A 21,917-nucleotide genomic window follows, 5' to 3' on the forward strand; every position below is an offset into this window, starting at 1 on the left:
TTTCACTCTGATGGGGCTTGCATCTCTCCCTTTCTCTTCCCATCTGACTCTCTCACAACCAGAGAGAAAGAGACAGTAAGAAGAGCGAGAGAAAGAGAGAGAGAGGAAGTAAGAAGATCGAGAGAAAGAGAGAGAGAGAGGAAGTAAGAAACGCAAGAGCGAGAGAGATTGAGAGAGATTGAAAGAGATTGAAAGTGTGGGTTTAAACTAGGTGACAGTAAATTACAAAGAATCCATGCACACACACACACCAAATGTGGAGGTGTGCACACAGTCAGAAATACACAAAGAATGTGCAAGTGACACACACATACAGAGAATAACAACAATCGAGGTATTGTGAGAATGAAGGAGAGGATTGTTGTTCAGAGTAAGAGTCTTCCATGCTCAGGGTAAGGCAGCTGCCATGCCTCCCGCTCCTCAAGTGAAAGACTACATTCCTGCCCTGCATCCACAAATCCTGAACAGGTTCAAACATTGATTTCTACAGCGTGCAAACAATCCAGATGAGTTACTGAGTTATTCATCTACATTCGCAGAGTCATTGGGAATAGTTTCAGAGAACACTGGTTCAATACGGTGTGTATAGCCCCCCCCCCCCAGCTATAGCTCTCTAGGTGGGGTCTTAAAAGCTTTACATGGTAAACAGCACTGAATGAAACTATGGAAATACAACTATTAAGTAGGCTACTTTCCTCGCAAGGTGGTGAAACAAGTTTCAAGTTGACAAATAACCTTTGCACTCAGTAACCTGCAAACGGGCGTCTTGGAAATGAAACACTATGTGGTAAAGCAGGTTTGGCATGATCATTGTGAGCAACGAAAGAACTCGCTCTGGGAGTTCACTTGCACGTGAACGCGCAATGTTACGAATTCACAATGCGCAGACTCCAAAACTGCGGGAACATGTGGTGCGCCCACATACAGTTGTTTATACTGCATGTTAATTGATAATAAATGAAATCAATTAACTAATTAACTGTCTGTGTGTGTAGATCTGTATTATACAGAATATAAAGGGTAGGTATACTTTCTCCACCTATATCTGATTGCAGTGACATGAATTGTGCACGAAACATTTATTTGACCATTTAGGGCTAAACAGTCGCCCATCCACTTCCTGCCTGTGTGTAGGCCTATCAGCAAAGACATTTCAGCTACTCTATGACGTTTCTACAGGAAAACTACAGGCCTACTTAGGCCCTAGCCTACTTGTAGCCAATAGTCTAATCGTATGCAACATTCCTACAAACTAGGGAATTATCATATGTTTTAGCCAAAAAAACAACTTGTTGCAAACAGTGGTGGAAAAAATACCCAATTGTCATACTTGAGTAAAAGTAAAGATGCCTTAATAGAAAATGACTCAAGTAAATGTAAAAGTCACCCAGTAAAATTCCACTTGAGTAAAAGTCTAAAAGTATTTGGTTTTAAATATACTTAAGTATCAAAGTAAGTGTAATTGTTAAAATATACTTAAGTAACCTATCAAAAGTATAAATCAATTCAAATTCCTTATATTAAGCAAATCAGATGGCATGAATATAAAATATATATGCTTTTTTTTTTTTTACAGATAGCCAGGGGCACACTCCAGCACAGACATAATTTACAAACAAAGCATGTGTTTAGTGAGTCCGCCAGATCAGAGGCAGTAGGGATGATCAGGGATGTTCTCTTGATAAGTGCGTGAATTTGACCGTTTTCCTGTCCTGCTAAGCACTCAACATGTAACGAGTGCTTTTGGGTGTCAGGGAAAATGTATGGAATAAAAAGTACATGATTTTCTTCAGGAATGTAGAGGAGTAAGAGTAAAAGTATTCAAAAATATGAATAGTCAATTAAAGTACAGGTACACAAAAAAATACTTTAGTACTTTAAAGTATTTTTACTTAAGTAGCCTATATTATAGGCCCACGTAGACAAATGAAAAGTAGGCCTATAACAAAGCAATTAAAAGTTATGTTTTTACCTAACGACTCTATAATTCTTTCACCTGGCTGTTAGAGGTCCAAAAGCATGCAACACTCATGATGCACTGACAAAGTAGGCTACTGTTCCATTGGAATAAAATATTTTCTTTAATTGCTGTATCGTATATTCGTCAGAAACTGTTATGTTCCGCGCGGGGTTGGGTAGGTTACTTTCTAAATGTAATCCATTACAGTTACATGTCCAAAGTTGTAACCAGTAACGTAACTTTTGGATTACTCAAACTCAGTAATGTAATCTGATTACATTCAGTTACTTTTAGATTACTTTCCCCTTAAGAGGCATTAGAAGAAGACAAACATGTATGTTACCAATTGAACGACATCTATTGAAGGATAAATCCATGTTAAAGTTTGACTTTATAGGTTGGTTATGTAGGCTTCTTCTAACCCACCGCTTTTTACTACATATACTAATATGATTAAATTATAACTTTACATTAAAAACCAAAGTCTATCAGAATTCCAGTCATTCCTTGATCTTCAAGAAGAGGACTTGGAAATACAGATTAGCCTAATTGTTTTACCTGAGAATAACCTCAAAACGAATGACTTATTAGCCAGCCCTACTCTGTTGTTTACGATTTTGTTGTCATGGAGGACTGATGGCTCATTGATTCAAGAAAAATAAATGCTGCGCTCATGGAATGCACTACTGAAAAGTGCTATTTACATGTGAAAAATGAATGCTATTTGCTATAGGCCTATTGTTTACCTTTTTGTTGGTGACACTTTGATATCTTGATAATATGCAACTGTTTAAAGGGCAAGGCACAAATAGCTAAATGAGAGGCATTGTGATTCACATTGGGACGGCAGGTAGCCTAGTGGTTAAAGCGTTGCTGGATCGAATCCCCGAGCGTACAAGGTAAAAATCTGTCGTTCTGCCCCTGAACAGGGGGCAGTCATTGTTATTGTTAATTAGAATTTGTTCTTAACTGACTTGCCTAGTTAAATAAAGGTTAACATTTAAAAAATGCGCCGTAGACTGCTGTCATCGTAGACTGCTACCTCCAAGTGTCTTTTCAAATTGGATAATCTTTGGATGCCGATAGTTTGGCCTACACAGGTGGGCAGCGGCGCCTACTCTTTTCCAGCGATCCATCAAACACATTTGGTGTGTCATCATAATGGTCTCTGACTTGTGGTCAAGTGGCCCAAATGTAAACCTTTTTTTCAATGCTGATTTCAATGTCATTGAGAAAACAGAAGTGTCAAATAATTTTTCGCAACATCCTTTCTGAAATTAAAAGTAATCGCCGAAGTAATCATCTACTTTTTCAAAAGTATATGTAATCCGATTACAATAGTTTTGCTGGTAACGGATTAGATTTACCCTTTTGGTGTAATCCCTTACATGTAATCCGTTACTCCCCAACCCTGGTTCCGCATCCCTCGAACGAATGGTGGGTTCATTCAATATCGCACATCCATCGCTTGCTACACACAAAAGTCAACACACTAGCAGCAGCGCACTGAAAACCACGCCCAAGGAAAACCACAACGAGTAGACAATAATGTAATAGAAATACCTGTATTAGTCTTGAAATGTCTTTCCGTAAAAGCACCCCAAAGGAGTTATTCAAACACCGAATCTCTTCTTCTTTTTTGTAACATCCAACCTCTCCTCTCACTCCCAGTGAAGACAGACTGGAGTAGGTGGACAGCGGCGCCAGAGAGCCACATACATGGATGACATCACTCTCACAACCCCGCCTCTTTTTTTTGTCACATGGGACGCGGTGAACACCCTTTCCGAGCGCATTTACCGATAGAGTCAATACAGTAAATTATCAATCAATTTACACATCCAAAAAACAGACCCGGGATCTGTCGCGTTGCTACACAGTGGTCTACATTTGGCAATATATATATATATATAAAACATTTAATACTATTTTTGCTAAAGAAAATGCAGATGTTGAGAACAATTTATGGTCAGTAATCCTAATTAATAGAAGAGTAGGAATTGAGGCACAGTTTCTTAACTTCTGATGTAGTTTATTGTTCTTTATTTATCACAGGCAATAATCATAATAGTGCACTTTAATTTTTTAATATATAATACAGACATTTCTTATTTAATCCTCCTCATCATGTTGTTTCCCCCAAAATTTCTGTTTAGAATTTTTACGAATTGTTTTGTTCTACTGTGTATGAAGTGGGGGGGAATAACAGTTTTACAATCTTGGAATGATCAATAATGATGACAACAATAATCATATTGTGAGTACGGTGTGAAAAAAGAATCAAGACATGGTTTCATACTGTATACAATGGACAGAGACATGGGGAGGGGTGTGATTATATAAGGATGGGCTGGGGTTGAGGTATTTTCATCTGGATGAGAGGATGGGGGGGGGGTTCAAGAAGAGATACAAAGAGATAATGAGGGTGTAGGAAGGGGGCAAGGAGGGGGTTGAGGTGGTTGGAGAGAGGGGGCCTTTCGTTGTAAGATTCACCCGCAATGGGGGTCAAACGTCTCCCCCTCATCCCGTCATTTACTTTGAACGGTTATTTACACATCATGTCTAAGAAGGGTTTCGTTCTAGTTGTGTCTCCAGACAGTTTTTCCCCTAGTTTTTGTTTTCAGGCGAGACAAGGCAGGGCGTCAAAGCTCTCAGTAACAGCAACGTCCAAGCCCTCTGGCCTCGACAACGCCAATTGAAACCAATAGAAGCCAAACTCTTTTAGACGTGGACTAATAGCCAGGGAGAGGACTACCCCACCTATACAAAAGGTAGGGGTAACGCTGTCTCCCACTATCCCTCCCTGGTTTTTAGCACAGGGTAATGGAGAATGAAAGACTGTGGGGTCGTCTTGTGTCACATCTCGCTCCCATTCACATGACCCCTGACCTCTGACCTAGCATTAGTATGTGGCGGGGAGTAGGATGAGGGCTCGGACAGGACACACAAACGGACAGGTCGAGCAAATATAACAGGCATGTACCTCCCTCCGTACGCATCATCTTAAGGCGCCCAAACTCATTCCTGGCTATGCAAACTCTTACTACTACTATTCTGTGCAGGACGGTGCTAGATTCATATGCCACCTATATTAATGCAGTAAAAAAACAAACATTCCGTCATCATCCCCTACATTGCTTTCCAGTAGTGTCATGCAGCATTTCATTGGCGACTAGCTCAGCTAGCATGGTTACACATCCACCATGCTGGAAAGGACAATGTGAAAGGAAAATATCCAAGACAGCACAGTACGCTTCGAGTCGGCACGATATTAGGAAAATGGGTACATGATTCCTGCCAAAAGGCCTTGAGTGAAGGGTGTGAGCTACAATGAGAGGTGAGCTACTAAAAGTCAACAAGCCATAATCATGTTCTTTGCTGTGTGGAAGGGGAGCAAGACGAGCCCCAGGTAAGGAAATAGAGGAAAACTGCCTCCCACTCTTTTCCTATTTCATGGTATATGTCCGTTTCACCCCAGTGAAGTATACAGTACAGCCGTAATAGACAGAGAGTACGCTAAGTAAAGAGTTACAATAACCTACTGTTCTGCGTCTCCTAGCTACAGAATCGCCCTGTTTGCTGTACGAGGAGTTGTGTGCTATGGGTAGCAGTGTGTTGACTCTGACTGATATGAAGTGTGATGATGGCTGATGGGGACGTGGTACTGCGGTGAGTCTTAGTTACTGTGTCGTGGCCACAGCCATCACGTGAGGCAGAGTGAGACTGATAATAGGGGCTTAATGGCGGTGGCATGAAACAACAAGGTGTCGACTGACGACGAGGGACTAGGGAGGGACTAGAACGGAACCTGCGTTTTCTTTTGGTGCTCTGTGCAAGGGGTATGAGGGGGGTCGTAATGAAGGAAGTGGGGGGCAGGGCAGTGGCCAAGGGCGAAGGGATGGTAGGGGGAAACCACTATTTGTTTTGTGTCTTTTAGGACAGTGCGTTCCAATGTTAAGGTCCAGTTTTTAATTGTTGTTTTTTCTCTGAAAGAACAGGAGGGTTTCTGTTTTTGAAGGGTCCGTGTGTGTGTGAATACTGTTTGTGTTCTGCACGTGGGGTTGGGCCCTCAGTCAGTGTTTTTATGTGGCGTGTCCATATCTTTGTACACTTAAGTAACAACATTCTATCAGAATATGACAGAGAAGGAATTGGAGATTACTATCCCCACCCTTTCTTGTTCTCCTCTGCTTTTTCAAGTGTCTATGAGATCATTTTTTATTTACTTCATGGAAGATTTTCCTATTTTTTGCCATCCCAGAAATTCCCAAAGCATCAAATCTATCCTTGGTTCATTTCTTAAAATGTGTTTTGTTTTTGCTTTGTGTTGTTTAAAATTGGAAATTATCTTCATTATACCAAACAAAGACAAATCAACAATAAAGACACAACATCAGAAGGATCTGGAAGGATTTTTGCAGCATTGGTTTCTAAAACATTGAGGAATGAATGGACAAGAGGTTGTTTTCTGTCCTGCTCTGGAAAAGAGGGTTCAATCTGGTTTCAACTGCAGCAGCCATTTTTGTCAGTTTCAATGCTGTTCCAATATTCCAACAGAACTTTTCCCTCTGTTCTTGTCAGCATCTTCCCTTTCCACTATCTTTCCACTTTACAATATATAAATCAACAAATAAATACATCAATAAATATTAAATAAATCTATGACATAAATAAAATAAAATACTTTTACAATAGTGTTTTTTGTTTTTGACATTCACTTGGTTAGCGCTATCCTCCATTTTGTTGGCGGCAAACATCCAACTCATTTGCGCTCAAATCACATTAACAAAAGGAAAAAGGAAACAAAAAACGAAATGGAATTCATTATTTTTGTGTGTGGTCTGTTTCTTTCCTCTCCTGGGAATGAGTGTGCAGCAGTTTCAATGTCTTTTTCTCTGTCATCCTTAAGACAAAGTGTCTCTTTTTGTTTCTTGAAATGAGCTTTTCCACCTCCTCCCTCTTTCTGCTCTCTTAACAGAACAAATCTGTTTAGGTGTCTAGGGACTTTTCAAAAGCCGCATCATTCAGTGCCCCATGTCGGCCATATTGGGAACGTAAGGGAGTTGGTTGTTTTCTGTAGAAGACAATAATGGATGTGGAGGGCTTGGTTCAGTCCTCTTGGAATGAACACAACTGAACTACAATGTTGAACTACAACATCTTCATCTGAGCACATCATTCAGCGGATCTTAGTAGTATTAGAATTACTCGAACGATTCCAATTATATCGTTCCATTATCTGTTTGAAATCTCTCCGTGTTCCAGATGTCAGTTGTAGTGGGGGCGTTGAGACTTTCTTCCGTGCCTTGTCTGTTCTTTTTCTTCAGCTCGGGTGATATCCGTAGAGATATCCGTTTGCTTAATCCTCATTCCAAGGCAAGATGGTTTTCATAAGTTTGTTTCAATTGTATTTTCTGGAATCATACAATTGTCCTGCTGAGTTATAGAGAAAACAGATATTTGTCTTTATTTTGTTCAAATAGCTGTATTGACGTCTTTGGAGCTACTTGGATGCAAAGATGCATTTGGACGCTTCACTCTGATTTTGATGCGGTCTTCCTCATCCTTACCTCAAATTCGACCATGTTTCTGTTCTCGTAACTTATCGTTACTGAGAATCCAGTGAAAGGACCCGACCCGTCCGTTTCCTTGACAGCCACTAAATTGACTTGACCCGTAATATTTCACTCTCACTGACCCAAAAAACGACGTTAGGTAAAACTTAAAAGTGGATCCGCGTCAACTGGGAAACACTGTTATAATTCGTGATATTATTTCTGAAATTCCACAAAGGTTTTCATCTTATTGGTTGTAGACCGGATAACTTCCAAAAAAATCTATTTATCCTTTAACCATTCAGAGCCTGCCTTTCCCCATATAAGTCTGCCTGATTATTTTACTGGCTCCATATTGTTGTTGACAGTTGCATGATGTGTTGTACTTCAAATGTACAATTAGACATTTTTCTGATCTTGGCTTTTCTTCTGAAGCAAGTCTATGAGTGACATTGCATTTTCCTCTCGTCCGCTCTTTTCTTTCTTCTATCTTGGTGGCCAACTATCTCGTCGGGCCCGTTTCAGGTTGAAGCAGTGGTTTGTGACGATGATTGCTGGGTCAGGTGGTTCGGGAGATGTGACGGTGGTAGTGGTGATGGCGGTAGTGGTAGTCTGAGGGGGTTTGTCTGTGTTGTTCTCTAATGTCATCCCTCTCTAACGGTCTGCCCTATCCTGTTCTGTTGATGTCTGTTTCCACAATGTTCCCTCAGGGCTGAGACTGTGTCCCGTTGGAGGAAAGGAGTCTGGTCTTGTCTTTGCCCGAGCCCTTCCTCTGAAGCACGCTCCCGCTGCCCCCTATCCCTGCGTCACCACGCTCACACTTCTCGCCCCGGTCCCCGCCTCCTTCCGAACGTCGGGAGTTTTGCCGGGTCGGGGTGCCGGGCGGACGCGAGGTCAGCTGCCCATTCTTCTCATCTGGGGAGAAAAAGATAAAAAGACATGAGTTTGATGAAGACAGAGATATAAATAGTGTGGTGTGTGTGTGTGTGTGTGTGTGTGTGTGTGTGTGTGTGTGTGTGTGTGTGTGTGTGTGTGTGTGTGTGTGTGTGTGTGTGTGTGTGTGTGTGTGTGTGTGTGTGTGTGTGTGTGTGTGTGTGTGTGTGTGAGGGGACCAACCAGCCAGTGCCAGCACAGATGGCTGATCATGAGTACTAAGTAGCTGGGCTTGAATCGTTTCCACCACTCTCTTGAACCTGCGACTTGGACCTAAGGAGTCAGACAAATACTCAGTCAAGGTATACACTGCCCCGCATCAATATGGGGATGACTTTAAGATGAATTACCTACATGTATAATGAGTTCTGTTAACTGTCTCCTGACAGTTTTGTGGTATATGTCGGGGATATATTACAGGATAAAATATAGGACAAAATCATGCCAAACATTGGTTACCAAACACTGACTACACATTTTTGCAAATAAAAGTATCATAGACAAAATTTAACTGTAACTTCAAGCGAATCATAACTTCCACTTAAGTCACATTTTCACTTGAGAATCCTACTCCCATTGACATCAATGCATAACTAAGTGACAATTTGCCTTAAGTGGGTAGCAAGAACGCTTAAAAAAAAAAATGTCTTACTGTAACACAAACAAGTCTGGGAACCACTACCTGATATGAGAGTGAACGTCACGCTGTAGATGCCAGTTTCCCTCTTTCCTTCCCTCTCGGCTCGCTCCCTCTCTCTCTCCCTCTCTACCTCAGAGAAGGCGATGTCCACCTGGAATTTAACAGGCTTCTGGAAGACGGAGGGGCCACCAGAGGACTTATACTCTGCTCTGAAGCTGGTCTGGGAGATGACGCTGTGACTCAGGGACGGGATCTGAACAGATGCAATGTAACAACACAGCATTGGAAACGAGAGGTGGAAACCGCTTTACACGCCTTACAAGACTTTCCATCTATTGTTTATGTGTTCATGTTTTACGAAGGTGGTTGGTGTATCTTTGTATCATGGCTGTGCAGGCCTTTCACTGAAAGTAGGGGAAGGTACAGAGTTAAAGAGAAGGAGTTAGAGAGAGGGAGAGAGAGAGAGAGAGAGGATATATAAAGAGAGGGAAAGAGAGAGAGGATAGATAGAGAGAGATAGATAAAGAGAGCGAGAGAGGATAGATAAAGAGAGAGAGAGAGAGAGAAAGAGAGGATAGATAAAGAGAGAGAGAGAGAGAGAGAGAATAGATAAAGAGAGAAAGAGAGAGAGAGAGGATAGATAAAGAGAGAGAGAGAGAGAGAGGATAGATAAAGAGAGAGAGAGAGAGAGAGGATAGATAAAGAGAGAGAGAGAGAGAGAGAGAGAGAGAGGATAGATAAAGAGAGAGAGAGAGAGAGAGAGAGAGAAAGAGAGAGGATAGATAAAGAGAGAGAGGATAGATAAAGAGAGAGAGAGAGAGGATAGATAAAGAGAGAGAGAGAGAGAAAGAGAGAGTTGTCCGAGAGAGATAGAGAGGAAGAATGAGTGAGGATAGAGGATAGACAGAGATACTCACAGACAAGAAGGCATGGACTATATCAGCTTTGATGGAACTAAGCGGTTTGTCTCTAATGACAACAAATATCTGTTCCTCCTTTTCCAGGCTGATGAAGTTCCCAAACCACGACTTCTTGGCCAGCCTGCCATTCAGAAGCATTTTTAACAGTCATATATTCATATTTCTGCTATGTTAAATAGAGGTGCTTATAATCATGTATGAACACTTATAAGCATGTAGAGTGACTTATTCAAGGACGTTGATATAAAGTGTTCCCGAAACATGCGGCATCGAAACGTGTTACAGGCTAGCAGATACGATAGCATTTTACATGACAGGCAGGACAGTCATTCCGATGGATATAGATAGACTAACTGTGTATGTCTAGGATTATCTACTTACTCCGGGCTTGATTCTGGAGTTAGACTGGACATGTCCTCCGGTGTTGGAACTACAGGAGAGCAAAAGGAGAGAGATGGAGAGAGAAAGAAAGAAAGAAAGACGAGAGTCAGAGGGAGAGGGAGAGAGATGTTGAGTTATATATCGAGGGGGAGATAGAAAAAGAAGGAGAAAGAGAGAGAGGGTGAGGAGGGAGGGAGTAGAGCGGAGAGAAGTAGAACTTGACGACATCACTTGATGAGGTTCAGTTTCATTGATTTAATGACCAATCTGTCTAATACATTTGAGCACCGTATAGTACAGTACGGTCCTTCTGCAATGGTAGAAGAGACTGTGGCTAATTGAGAACAGAATATTCACATACAATGTCACTTTAATAATGTTTGCATACTGTTTTACCCAATTCATATTCATACTGTATTCTAGTCATGGCTCATCCTATATACAGAGCCTTCAGAAAGTATTCACACCGCTTGACTTTTTCCACATTTTGTTGTGTTACAGCCTGAATTTAAAATGGATTATATTGATTTTTTTTTTCACTGACCGACACACAATACCCCATATTGTCAAAGTGGAATTATGTTTTTAGACATTTTTGCAAATTAATAAAAAATGTAAAGCTGAAATGTCTCGACTCAGTAAGTAATCAACCCCCTTTGTTATGGCAAGCCTAAATAAGTTCATGAGTAAAAATGTAAAACGTGAGTAAAAACCCACATAATAAGTTGCATGGACTCACACTGTGTGCAGAAATAGTGTTTAAGATGATTTTTGAATGACTACCTCATCTCTGTACCCCACACATACAATTATCTGTAAGGTCCCACAGTCGAGCAGTGAATTTCAAACACAGATTCAACCACAAAGACCAGGGAGGTTTTCCAATGTCTCGCAAAGAAAGGCACCTATTGGTAGATGGGTTAAAAAAAAGCAGACATTGAATATCCCTTCGAGCAAGGTGAAGTTATTAATTACACTTTGGATGGCGTATCAATACACCGATTGACTACAAAGATACAGGCATCCTTCCTAACTCAATTGCCGGATATGAAGGAAATCGCTTAGGGGATTTCACCATGAGGCCAATGGTGACTTTAAAACAGTTACAGAGTTCAATGGCTGTGATAGGAGAAAACTGGGGATGGATCAACAACATTGTAGTTACTACACAATACTAACCTAATTGAAGCCTGTACAGAATAAAAATATTCCAAAACATGCATCCTGTTTGCAACAAGGAACTAAAGTAATACTGCTAAAATTTTGGTAAAGCAATTCAATTTTCAGCCTGAATACAAAGTGTTGTTTGGGGCAAATCCAATTCAACACATTACTGAGTACCACTCTCCATATTTTCAAGCATAGTGATGGCTGCATCATGTTATGGGTATGCTCGTAATCGTTAAGGATTGGTGAGTTTTTCAGGATGAAAAAAAGAAACGGAATGGAGCGAAGCACAGGCAAAATCCTAGAGGAAAACCTGGTTCAGTCTGCTTTTCACCAGACACTGGGAAATGAATTCACCTTTCAGAAGGAAAATAACTTGAAACAGAAAAGCAACACAAATCTAAACTGCAGTTGCTTAAAAAGAAGACAGTGAATGTTCTTGAGTGGGCGGGTTATAGTTTTGACTTAAATCTGCTTGAAAATCTATGGCAAGACTTGAAAATGGTTGTCTAGCAATGATCAACAATTAATTGGACAGAGCTTAAAGAAATGAGAAAATAATGATTTACAAAAATGTCTAAAAACATGTATTCACTTTGTCATTATGTGTTATTATTGGTAGATGGGTGCGCAAATAAATATATTTACTACATTTTGAATTCAGGCCTTAACACAACAAAATGTAGGTCAAGGGGTATGAACTGCTAATGTACACACCTTTCCTATTCCTATACTGTCCATACTGTCTATACACACATATATATTCATATTACGGGCTCTAACATTGCTCGTTCTGAAATGTCTTAATTTCTTTCTTACACACACTCCCCCCCTCTCTCTCACCCTGCAGTTTGCGTCGGTGGAAGCGTGGCGAACCCAGCAGGTTGTTCTTGAAGGAGTTGAGGCGTGTCCTCCAGTGGGCGGAGCTACTGGCGGCCATCCCCCCGCTGCCTCCGGGGCTGGAGGGTGGAGTTAGGGAGAGGGATCCGCCCCCGCCCACACCCCCTCCCTCCGCCCGCGAGGAGGAGGAAGAGGAGGAGGAGGGAGGGGTGGGCTGGGGGTGGTGGACGGGGGTGCCTAGGGGGGTGGGGAGTGGAGACCCCTGAGGGGTGACCTGTGGCACAGGGGCAGAGTTAGGATAGACGCTCTTAGTGACCGACTTAAAGACAGAGGGGGCGGGGAAAAAGAAGAAGCGAGGGATGGGGGAGAGGATGGGTGAGGGGGACGGCGAGAGGGGAGCTTGGAGAGGTAGTGACTTCATGGATAGGAGGTGAGTGCGATCGGAGAGCCCTTTGGAGGGCAGGGTCTGGGTTTTGGGGTCGGCCACAGTCATCCGTTGTGACGGCCGGGGAGTGGTGGCACTTCCTGGTTTGGGGTCTTTGGAGTGGGTGGTGGAGGCGGAGGTGACTTCTGATTGGCTGAAAGTGAAAACTGGGCTCTGATGGGTGGGAAGAGAAAGGACGGAGGGACGGAGAGGAGGGAAGGAAAGATGAAGAGAGCAATGGTCATGAGTTATGATTTATGAATTTCCTGCAGTCTGATTGTACTTACATTTCTAATTTAGAGATTTATATTCTGTTATTTCTCTTATTATGTTAATTTAATAGGGTCCATTTTGAATAAAGGTCCAGAGACCCTTTCAATTTGAGGGCTAATATGTGATCCTATCGGTCTGTATCTCTTGTGTGCCTCTAGGCCCTTACTATTGGTGTGTGAGAGTGAGTGAGTGTGTGTGTGTGTGTGTGTGTGCGTGCGTGCGTGCGTGTATGTGATGGTATCTATGGTATGGGTAATGGCTCAGAATGGGACAGTATGAGGGCGATGGACAGTCAGGACAAATGACAGTCTCAGAAGAACAGTTACAGTTACAATTACACTTCAGTTCTTTACAGAGAAACACAATCAGATCACAGTAGCTGTGCAGTAGCACATTTCACCATGAACAAAGGTAGTCTCATCTGAATGTGAGTTCGGCATATCACAGATATACTTATGTACAAAAATATACTGATATTACAGGTATGGTATTTTATAAATTCTACAGTAGAACAACCTCTATAATAATCATCAGGTAGTGTAAATATGTGTCTTTTTGTAAAAGAGTTGGCCAAGCGTGACTTACCCTGGGACTGCTGAGAGGACTTGACGAGAGCCCTGTTGAAGCTCCACTGACTGAACGAGACCTGGAGGACAAAAATACCAGTATCAGACAACACCGGTACAGTAACACATAGCACGGTCCGGTCCCCCTTATGGAAAAATCACATGAATTTCACGTGGTCACATGTGATCTTATGTCAAGTCAATGTGATAACCTGTGACTACATGTAAAAGCAACACGTGATCACATGAAACGACACGTCACAACATTTCAACGTTTTTTCACGTGAAAGCGCAAAACCGATTTTCAGCCGAAAGTTTTTTTTTTACATGTGAAAGTGCAAATTCCGCATGTGAGGTGAAAACATGTTATTCTCCTCACATGTGAAAAGGTGGTGTTAACACGTGAACTCTATGTCGAACACATGTGAACGACTGATCTAATGTGTCTCTTACGTTTCCCATGTAAAAATGTCAGCTCAATTTCAGCTTCACATTTTTTTGTTAAAGGGAAGCAATGAAATGGTATGGAGGTTTAAAAAAGGTGGAAAAATCTTTCATCAATGACAATATGATTATATTTGACAAAAATCACTTAGTACTGAGTTATCAATACGTCCCCAGATTGGATTTGAACTCACAACCTCTGGATTTGGGGTACAGCTGATCTTGCTGCTGCGTCACAAACTTTGTAGCATTCTAAGAAGTCACATACACATTCATTACCTATAATACATCTCTGCACATAGAATAAATAGTGCCATCTGCACTGCTATTTTAGCTAAGGAGGACCGAGCTCGCCCCAATTCACATCGACGGGGCCGTGGTGGAGCAGGTTGAGAGCTTCAAGTTCCTTGGTGTCCACATCACCAACAAACTAACATGGTCCAAGCACACCAAGACAGTCGTGAAGAGGGCACGACAAAACCTATTCCCCCTTTGGAGACTGAAAAGATTTGGCATGGATCCTCAGATCCTCTAAAGGTTCTACAGCTGCACCATCGAGAGCATCCTGACGGTTTGCATCACTGCCTGGTATGGCAAATGCTCAGCCTCCGACCGCAAGGCACTACAGAGGGTAGTGCGTATGGCCCAGTACATCACTGGGGCCAAGCTTCCTGCCATCCAGGACCTCTATACCAGGCGGTGTCAGAGGAAGGCCCTTAAAATTGGCAAAGACTCCAGCCACCCTAGTCATAGACTGTTCTCTCTGGTACTGCACGGCAAGCGGTACCGGAGCGGCAAGTCTAGGTCCAAGAGGCTTCTAAACAGCTTCTATCCCCAAGCCATAAGACTCCTGAACATCTAATCAAATGGCTACCAAGACTATTTGGATTGATCCCCCCCTTATTTTACGCTGCTGCTACTCTCTGTTGTTATCATCTATGCATAGTCACTTTAATAACTCTACCTACATGTACATATTACCTAAATTACCTCGACTAACCGGTGCCCCTGCACATTGACTCTGTACGGGTACCCCCCTGTATACAGCCTCGCTATTGTTATTTTACTGCTGCTCTTTAATTATTTGTTACTTTTATTATTATTTTTGGGGTATTTTTCTTAAAACTGTATTGTTGGTTAAGGGCTTGCAAGTAAGCATTTCACTGTAAGGTCAACCACCTGGTGTATTCAGCGCATGTGACAAATACAATTTGATTTGATTTGATTGATCAGTTAATATGACTATTCTCTCATCATTCATTTAATTGATTTATTTCAGTAATTTGAGGGTTTTCTGTATAGTTGTCTACTGTTGGTGAGACATATTATTCTGTTTTAAGGTTACTCCTGAATATAAATATTATAGTTTTTCTTGAGTACAAAGCTGAGATTTACTTTGAAGTCCAGTGTAGGAATACAGGTGAAATCAGTCATTGACACAGACATGGTGGAGTAGCAGGAAGATAGTAATGCCATGAACCAAGAGGTTGTGAGTTCAAATCCCAGGTGAGGACCTAATGAATAATAATTACTGTATAAATAAACATACACAATGTAATCAAGTGTGTCAAATATCTAAGTGGAAAACACTGCAGCAATTTTGTCACATTCCGGGGACATCCTGTCCTGTTTGCAGGGCATCATGTGAAAATTTGAATCCACATTATGTGATCATGTGAAACTTCACGTGAAATATCATCACATGTGAAGTGTTCCAAGTGTTGCATATTCGGTGTGCGTGTGTGTTTATGTGTGTATATATCTATGTCTAACCTCTGGCTGTGTGCGGAGGTGTCCAGCGCCCTGCGCGTGGGTGTTGGGGAGCCCTGCTCCGTCACACTCAGCACCTCCAGACTCTTCCTCTCCGGCCGGCACCGGCCATGACGGGTCAGCATGGGAGAGTCCACCCGCTTCCTAGGGGGATCTGCTGGGAGACCTTAGAAAGGTTAGAATCCAGGTCTCAGAGGTACACAGAAAGGTTAAAGCACCTCTAACCTACGTTAGACGTGTCGGACAAAGAAACTGCAGACCAACATGAACTTGTTGTAAAGTTTTGTCACGGGACTTTTATTTTGAAAAGTTTCATTGCAGGATTTTATTTTGAAACAGACTCGCCAGATGTTGCTTACTGTCGCTAGCTTCACAGATACCTATCAGTAAGTCAGGGTTGGCTAGAAATAGAATGTTCCAAATTATTTCTGAGAATGTTATGTTAGAATAGAATATGAATCGAATGTCTCTGGGAGTGATCAGTGTCCAATAAGTGTCGGCTAGGTGAGCTTGTTGATTCTTTCTAATATATGTTGTCTAATGTTGTCTAAAGGTTTTCTTTCCAACCTATGTTGTCTAATGTTGTCTAAAGTTTTTATTGCTAACCTATGTTGTCTAAAGGTTTTCTTTCTAACCTATATCGTTCCTGGGCGGCAGGTCTTCGTCCTCACAGCTGGGGTAACGCTCTTTCCTGTCCAAGAGGAGGTAGTAGATCATCTTCTCCTGGTTGTCTCTGAGAAAATGACAGAGAGAAAGAGAGCGAGAGTGAGAAAGAGAGCGAGAGTGAGAAAGAGAGAGAGAGAGAGAGAGAGAGAGAGAGAGAGAGAGAGGGAGAAAGAAAGAGAGTGAGAGAAAGAGAGCGAGAGAGAAAGAGAGAGAGAGAAAGAGAGAGAGAAAGAGAAAGAGAGAGAGAGAGAGACATTCAGGGATTGATAAAGATGGCTAAATCAGAACTAGAGCATAATGTGAATGTGAGAGTTGGTGGGACAACAGTAGAAGGAGAAAGAGCCATTGTTTATATCTGTGGTCATGTTTATGCTTTGCCAGAGTGATGTAACATTTGACATGCCAAAAAAGCAGATTGGTCAGTCAGTAGAGAGAGAGAGAGAGAGAGAGAGAGAGAGAGAGAGAGAGAGAGAGAGAGAGAGAGAGAGAGAGAGAGAAAGAGATTGTCTCTTGTGCTGGAATATCGCAATCAGAGGCCCTGTCCCAATACTCCACAAAGTCCTATTTCCTGGGTTGGATTACCTTTACTTCTCCAGAGAGAGACAGAGAGAAAAATACTAGGATAGAGAGAGGCAGGAAAACACTAGTAGTGAGAAGGGAAGCGAGAGAGATATAGAGAGAGGCTAGTAAGGAGGAGCAGAGCGAGAGAAACAGAAAGAGAGATAAAGAGAATGTTGAATGGAATTGACAGAGAGAGAGAGAGAGAGAGAGAGATCAATAGTTCATTTCCACAGCAACCAGTGAACGGTGACACTACAGGGGCCACATCAAGGGACACTCACACTGCAGGTCCCGGGTCAGCTATCCCCTGGTCTCTAAAAGCAGCACAGACAGTACTCACTCCTCACACTGCAGGTCCTGGGTCAGTTTCCCCCGGTCTCTGAAGCAGCCCAGCGAGTGCATGCTGTCCAGTACATCAGGGTCCAGCTCGGTCAGCGACACGATCCCCTTCACACACACACGCCTGGGAGGAGGCTGCTCCGGACATGGCTCGTTACGACCACCACTAGCAGGGGAGAGATACGGAAAGGGGGAAAGCGAGAGATAGAGAGAAAGACAGACGGAGGGGAGAAAGTTTGGATGAGTAGAGAGTTCCGTGAAAACGGCCACATACACGAGCAACATGTAGAACTATTCAACTGACTGTCTTGGTTTTATTCGTCTGTTCAGAGAGAAGAAGACAATGATAAGTTGTGAGAGAAAACAGAGTACAACGGGATGAGTGTACTTACAGATACCAGGAGTGTTTTTGTATTGCTTCTAGCTGTAAGAGAACACAGACGCAGCCAGTTAGTTACCCACACAGTACTCCTACTACGTCTAGTCAATACCGTGAGTCGCTCTCTTCCTCACCCCTCTCTCTCTACCCCTCTCCTCCCCTCTCCTCCCCCGTACCGTGAGTCTCTCTCTTCCTCACCCCTCTCTCTCTACCCCATCCCTTCTCCTCCCCTCTCCCCCCCTCTCCTCCTTCGTACCGCGAGTCTCCGGTCAGGGTTGACCTGGATCATGCCTTTGAGCGGGGCCTGGCTCTCCTTCGCCCCGTCATCATCCTCCCTCGCTCCATATCCCCCCCTTCCCTCTCCTCTCTCCCTTCCACCATCCTCCCCCTCTCCTCCCCCCGTACCGTGAGTCTCTTGTCAGGGTTGACCTGGATCATTCCTTTGAGCAGGGCCTGGCAGTCTGGGGGGATGAAGTGAGGCATGTGGAAAACCCCGCTCTTCACCTTCTCAAGGAGCTGACGCAGGTTGTCATGGTCAAAGGGTAGAGCTCCCTACACACACACACACACACACACACACACACACACACACACACACACACACACACACACACACACACACACACACACACACACACACACACACACACACACACACACACACACACACACACGAGAGGAGAGTTACAGAGCGAGAGACATAGAGGGGAAGAAAGAGACAGAGGGAGAGGAAGAGGATCTTACCACCAGCAGTGCAAAGAGGATGACGCCACAGCTCCACACATCTGCCCTGCGACCGTCATACTTCTCCCCCTGCAATGCAAGAGGACGGCAGGACACTCACTGAGAATACAATCGATTCACTGTTCATTCATACAGTACAGACACACAGACAAAAGACAAAAGCCACAGACGTACAGAGAGAAAAGTTTAACTTACCCTGATAACTTCTGGACACGCGTAGTGAGGAGATCTGTCATCGTTCAGAAGAAAGATAACATGAAAGATAACATAACATGTTTTATTTATTTAACCAGGTAAGTCAGTTAAGAACAAATTCTTATTTACAACGACGGCCTAGGAACAGTGGGTTAACGGCCGTGTTCAGGGGCAGAACGACGGATTTTTACCTTGTCAGCTCGGGGATTCGATCCAGCAACCTTTCGGTTACTGTCCCAACGCTCTAACCACTAGGCAACCTGCCGCCCCAAAATACTGTACGTCAGTAAGGACGCCCGCCTCTCCACGCACACACACGCAGGAACACACACACACTGTACTCACCCACAGCTGGTCTCTAGCAGGCTGTCCCCCACCTGTAGGGAGGCCATGCCGAAGTCAGCGATGCGGATGTTGTTCTTCTCATCCAGGAGCAGGTTCTCAGGCTTCAGGTCTCTATGACTACACGCACGCACGCACGCACACACACACACACACACACACACACACAGGTTAGAGAAACAGGTCTGTTCTCTTCTTTCACGTCTTCTTTTTCGCCCCTCTAGAGTTTAAACTGGATTGATTTGACATTGTGGCTGTATATATATTGCTCTGACCATATAGAGTGACTGTGTATATATTGCTGTAGTGTCTGACCATATAGAGTGACTGTGTATATATTGCTGTAGTGTCTGACCATATAGTGACTGTGTATATATTGCTGTAGTGTCTGACCATATAGAGTGACTGTGTATATATTGCTGTAGTGTCTGACCATATAGAGTGACTGTGTATATATTGCTGTAGTGTCTGACCATAGAGAGTGACTGTGTATATATTGCTGTAGTGTCTGACCATATAGAGTGACTGTGTATATATTGCTGTAGTGTCTGACCATATAGAGTGACAGTGTATATATTGCTATAGTGTCTGACCATATAGAGTGACTGTGTATATATTGCTGTAGTGTCTGACCATATAGAGTGACTGTGTATATATCGCTGTAGTGTCTAACCATATAGAGTGACAGTGTATATATTGCTGTAGTGTCTAACCATATAGAGTGACAGTGTATATATTGCTGTAGTGTCTAACCATATAGAGTGACTGTGTATATATTGCTGTAGTGTCTAACCATATAGAGTGACTGTGTATATATTGCTGTAGTGTCTGACCATAGAGAGTGACTGTGTATATATTGCTGTAGTGTCTGACCATATAGAGTGACTGTGTATATATTGCTGTAGTGTCTGACCATATAGAGTGACAGTGTATATATTGCTATAGTGTCTGACCATATAGAGTGACTGTGTATATATTGCTGTAGTGTCTGACCATATAGAGTGACTGTGTATATATCGCTGTAGTGTCTAACCATATAGAGTGACAGTGTATATATTGCTGTAGTGTCTAACCATATAGAGTGACAGTGTATATATTGCTGTAGTGTCTAACCATATAGAGTGACTATGTATATATTGCTGTAGTGTCTGACCATATAGAGTGACTGTGTATATATTGCTGTAGTGTCTGACCATATAGAGTGACTGTGTACATATTGCTGTAGTGTCTGACCATATAGAGTGACTGTGTATATATTGCTGTAGTGTCTGACCATATAGAGTGACTGTGTATATATTGCTGTAGTGTCTGACCATATAGAGTGACTGTGTATATATTGCTGTAGTGTCCGACCATATAGAGTGACTGTGTATATATTGCTGTAGTGTCTGACCATATAGAGTGACTGTGTATATATTGCTGTAGTGTCTGACCATATAGAGTGACTGTGTATATATTTCTGTAGTGTCTGACCATATAGAGTGACTGTGTACATATTGCTGTATACAGTATATTTCTGTAGTGTCTGACCATATAGAGTGACTGTGTACATATTGCTGTATACAGTATATTACTGTAGTGTCTGACCATATAGAGTGACTGTGTACATATTGCTGTATACAGTATATTACTGTAGTGTCTGACCATATAGAGTGACTGTGTACATATTGCTGTATACAGTATATTTCTGTAGTGGCTGACCATATAGTGTGACTGTGTACATGTTGCTGTATACAGTATATTACTGTAGTGTCTGACCATATAGAGTGACTGTGTACATATTGCTGTAGTGTCTGACCATATAGAGTGACTGTGTACATATTGCTGTATACAGTATATTGCTGTAGTGTCTGACCATATAGAGTGACTGTGTATATATTGCTGTAGTGTCTGACCATATAGAGTGACTGTGTACATATTGCTGTAGTGTTTGACCATATAGAGTGACTGTGTATATATTTCTGTAGTGTCTGACCATATAGCGTGACTGTGTACATGTTGTTGTATACAGTATATTACTGTAGTGTCTGACCATATAGAGTGACTGTGTACATATTGCTGTATACAGTATATTGCTGTAGTGTCTGACCATATAGAGTGACTGTGTATATATTGCTGTAGTGTCTGACCATATAGTGACAGTGTATATATTGCTGTAGTGTCTGACCATATAGAGTGACTGTGTATATATTGCTGTAGTGTCTGACCATATAGAGTGACTGTGTATATATTGCTGTAGTGTCTGACCATATAGAGTGACTGTGTATATATTGCTGTAGTGTTTGACCATATAGAGTGACTGTGTATATATTGCTGTAGTGTCTGACCATATAGAGTGACTGTGTATATATTGCTGTAGTGTCTGACCTTATAGAGTGACTGTGTATATATTGCTGTAGTGTCTGACCATATAGAGTGACTGTGTATATATTACTGTAGTGTCTGACCATATAGAGTGACTGTGTACATATTGCTGTAGTGTCTGTCCATATAGAGTGACTGTGTATATATTGCTGTAGTGTCTGACCATATAGAGTGACTGTGTATATATTACTGTAGTGTCTGACCATATAGAGTGACTGTGTATATATTACTGTAGTGTCTGACCATATAGAGTGACTGTGTATATATTGCTGTAGTGTCTGACCATATAGAGTGACTGTGTATATATTGCTGTAGTGTCTGACCATATAGAGTGACTGTGTATATATTGCTGTAGTGTCTGACCATATAGAGTGACTGTGTATATATTGCTGTAGTGTTTGACCATATAGCGTGACTGTGTATATATTGCTGTTGTCACGTTCCTGACCTGTTT

At 42.3% G+C, this 21,917-nt stretch overlaps 2 protein-coding genes across 3 annotated transcripts in view; both read right to left on the bottom strand.

Moving 5' to 3' along the window:
- Nucleotides 1–3,641, bottom strand: part of cpt1a2b (carnitine palmitoyltransferase 1A2b) — a 53,868-nt gene extending 50,227 nt beyond the window's left edge. For both annotated transcript variants that reach the window (XM_038980321.1, XM_038980312.1), the window contains exon 1: nt 3,524–3,641. The gene's annotated coding sequence lies outside the window, so the exon portion shown is untranslated. The remainder of the gene's footprint in view (nt 1–3,523) is intronic.
- Nucleotides 3,642–3,996: 355 nt separating this feature from the next.
- On the bottom strand, nt 3,997–19,206 carry LOC120033948 (serine/threonine-protein kinase BRSK1-like). The gene is made up of 15 exons (XM_038980353.1): nt 19,103–19,206; nt 18,758–18,791; nt 18,563–18,631; nt 18,224–18,370; nt 17,832–17,863; nt 17,441–17,605; nt 16,509–16,606; nt 15,877–16,027; nt 13,679–13,739; nt 12,400–12,994; nt 10,390–10,438; nt 10,006–10,129; nt 9,131–9,341; nt 8,632–8,721; nt 3,997–8,430 (listed from the first exon to the last, which is right to left on the bottom strand). Exons 1-15 carry the CDS (start codon nt 19,147–19,149, stop codon nt 8,222–8,224), a joined length of 2,082 nt encoding a protein of 693 aa, XP_038836281.1. The 5' UTR covers nt 19,150–19,206; the 3' UTR covers nt 3,997–8,221.
- Between the last annotated feature and the right edge of the window lie 2,711 nt (nt 19,207–21,917).

Source organism: Salvelinus namaycush, chromosome 3, assembly GCF_016432855.1.
Source record: "Salvelinus namaycush isolate Seneca chromosome 3, SaNama_1.0, whole genome shotgun sequence".
Lineage (NCBI taxonomy): Eukaryota > Metazoa > Chordata > Actinopteri > Salmoniformes > Salmonidae > Salvelinus > Salvelinus namaycush.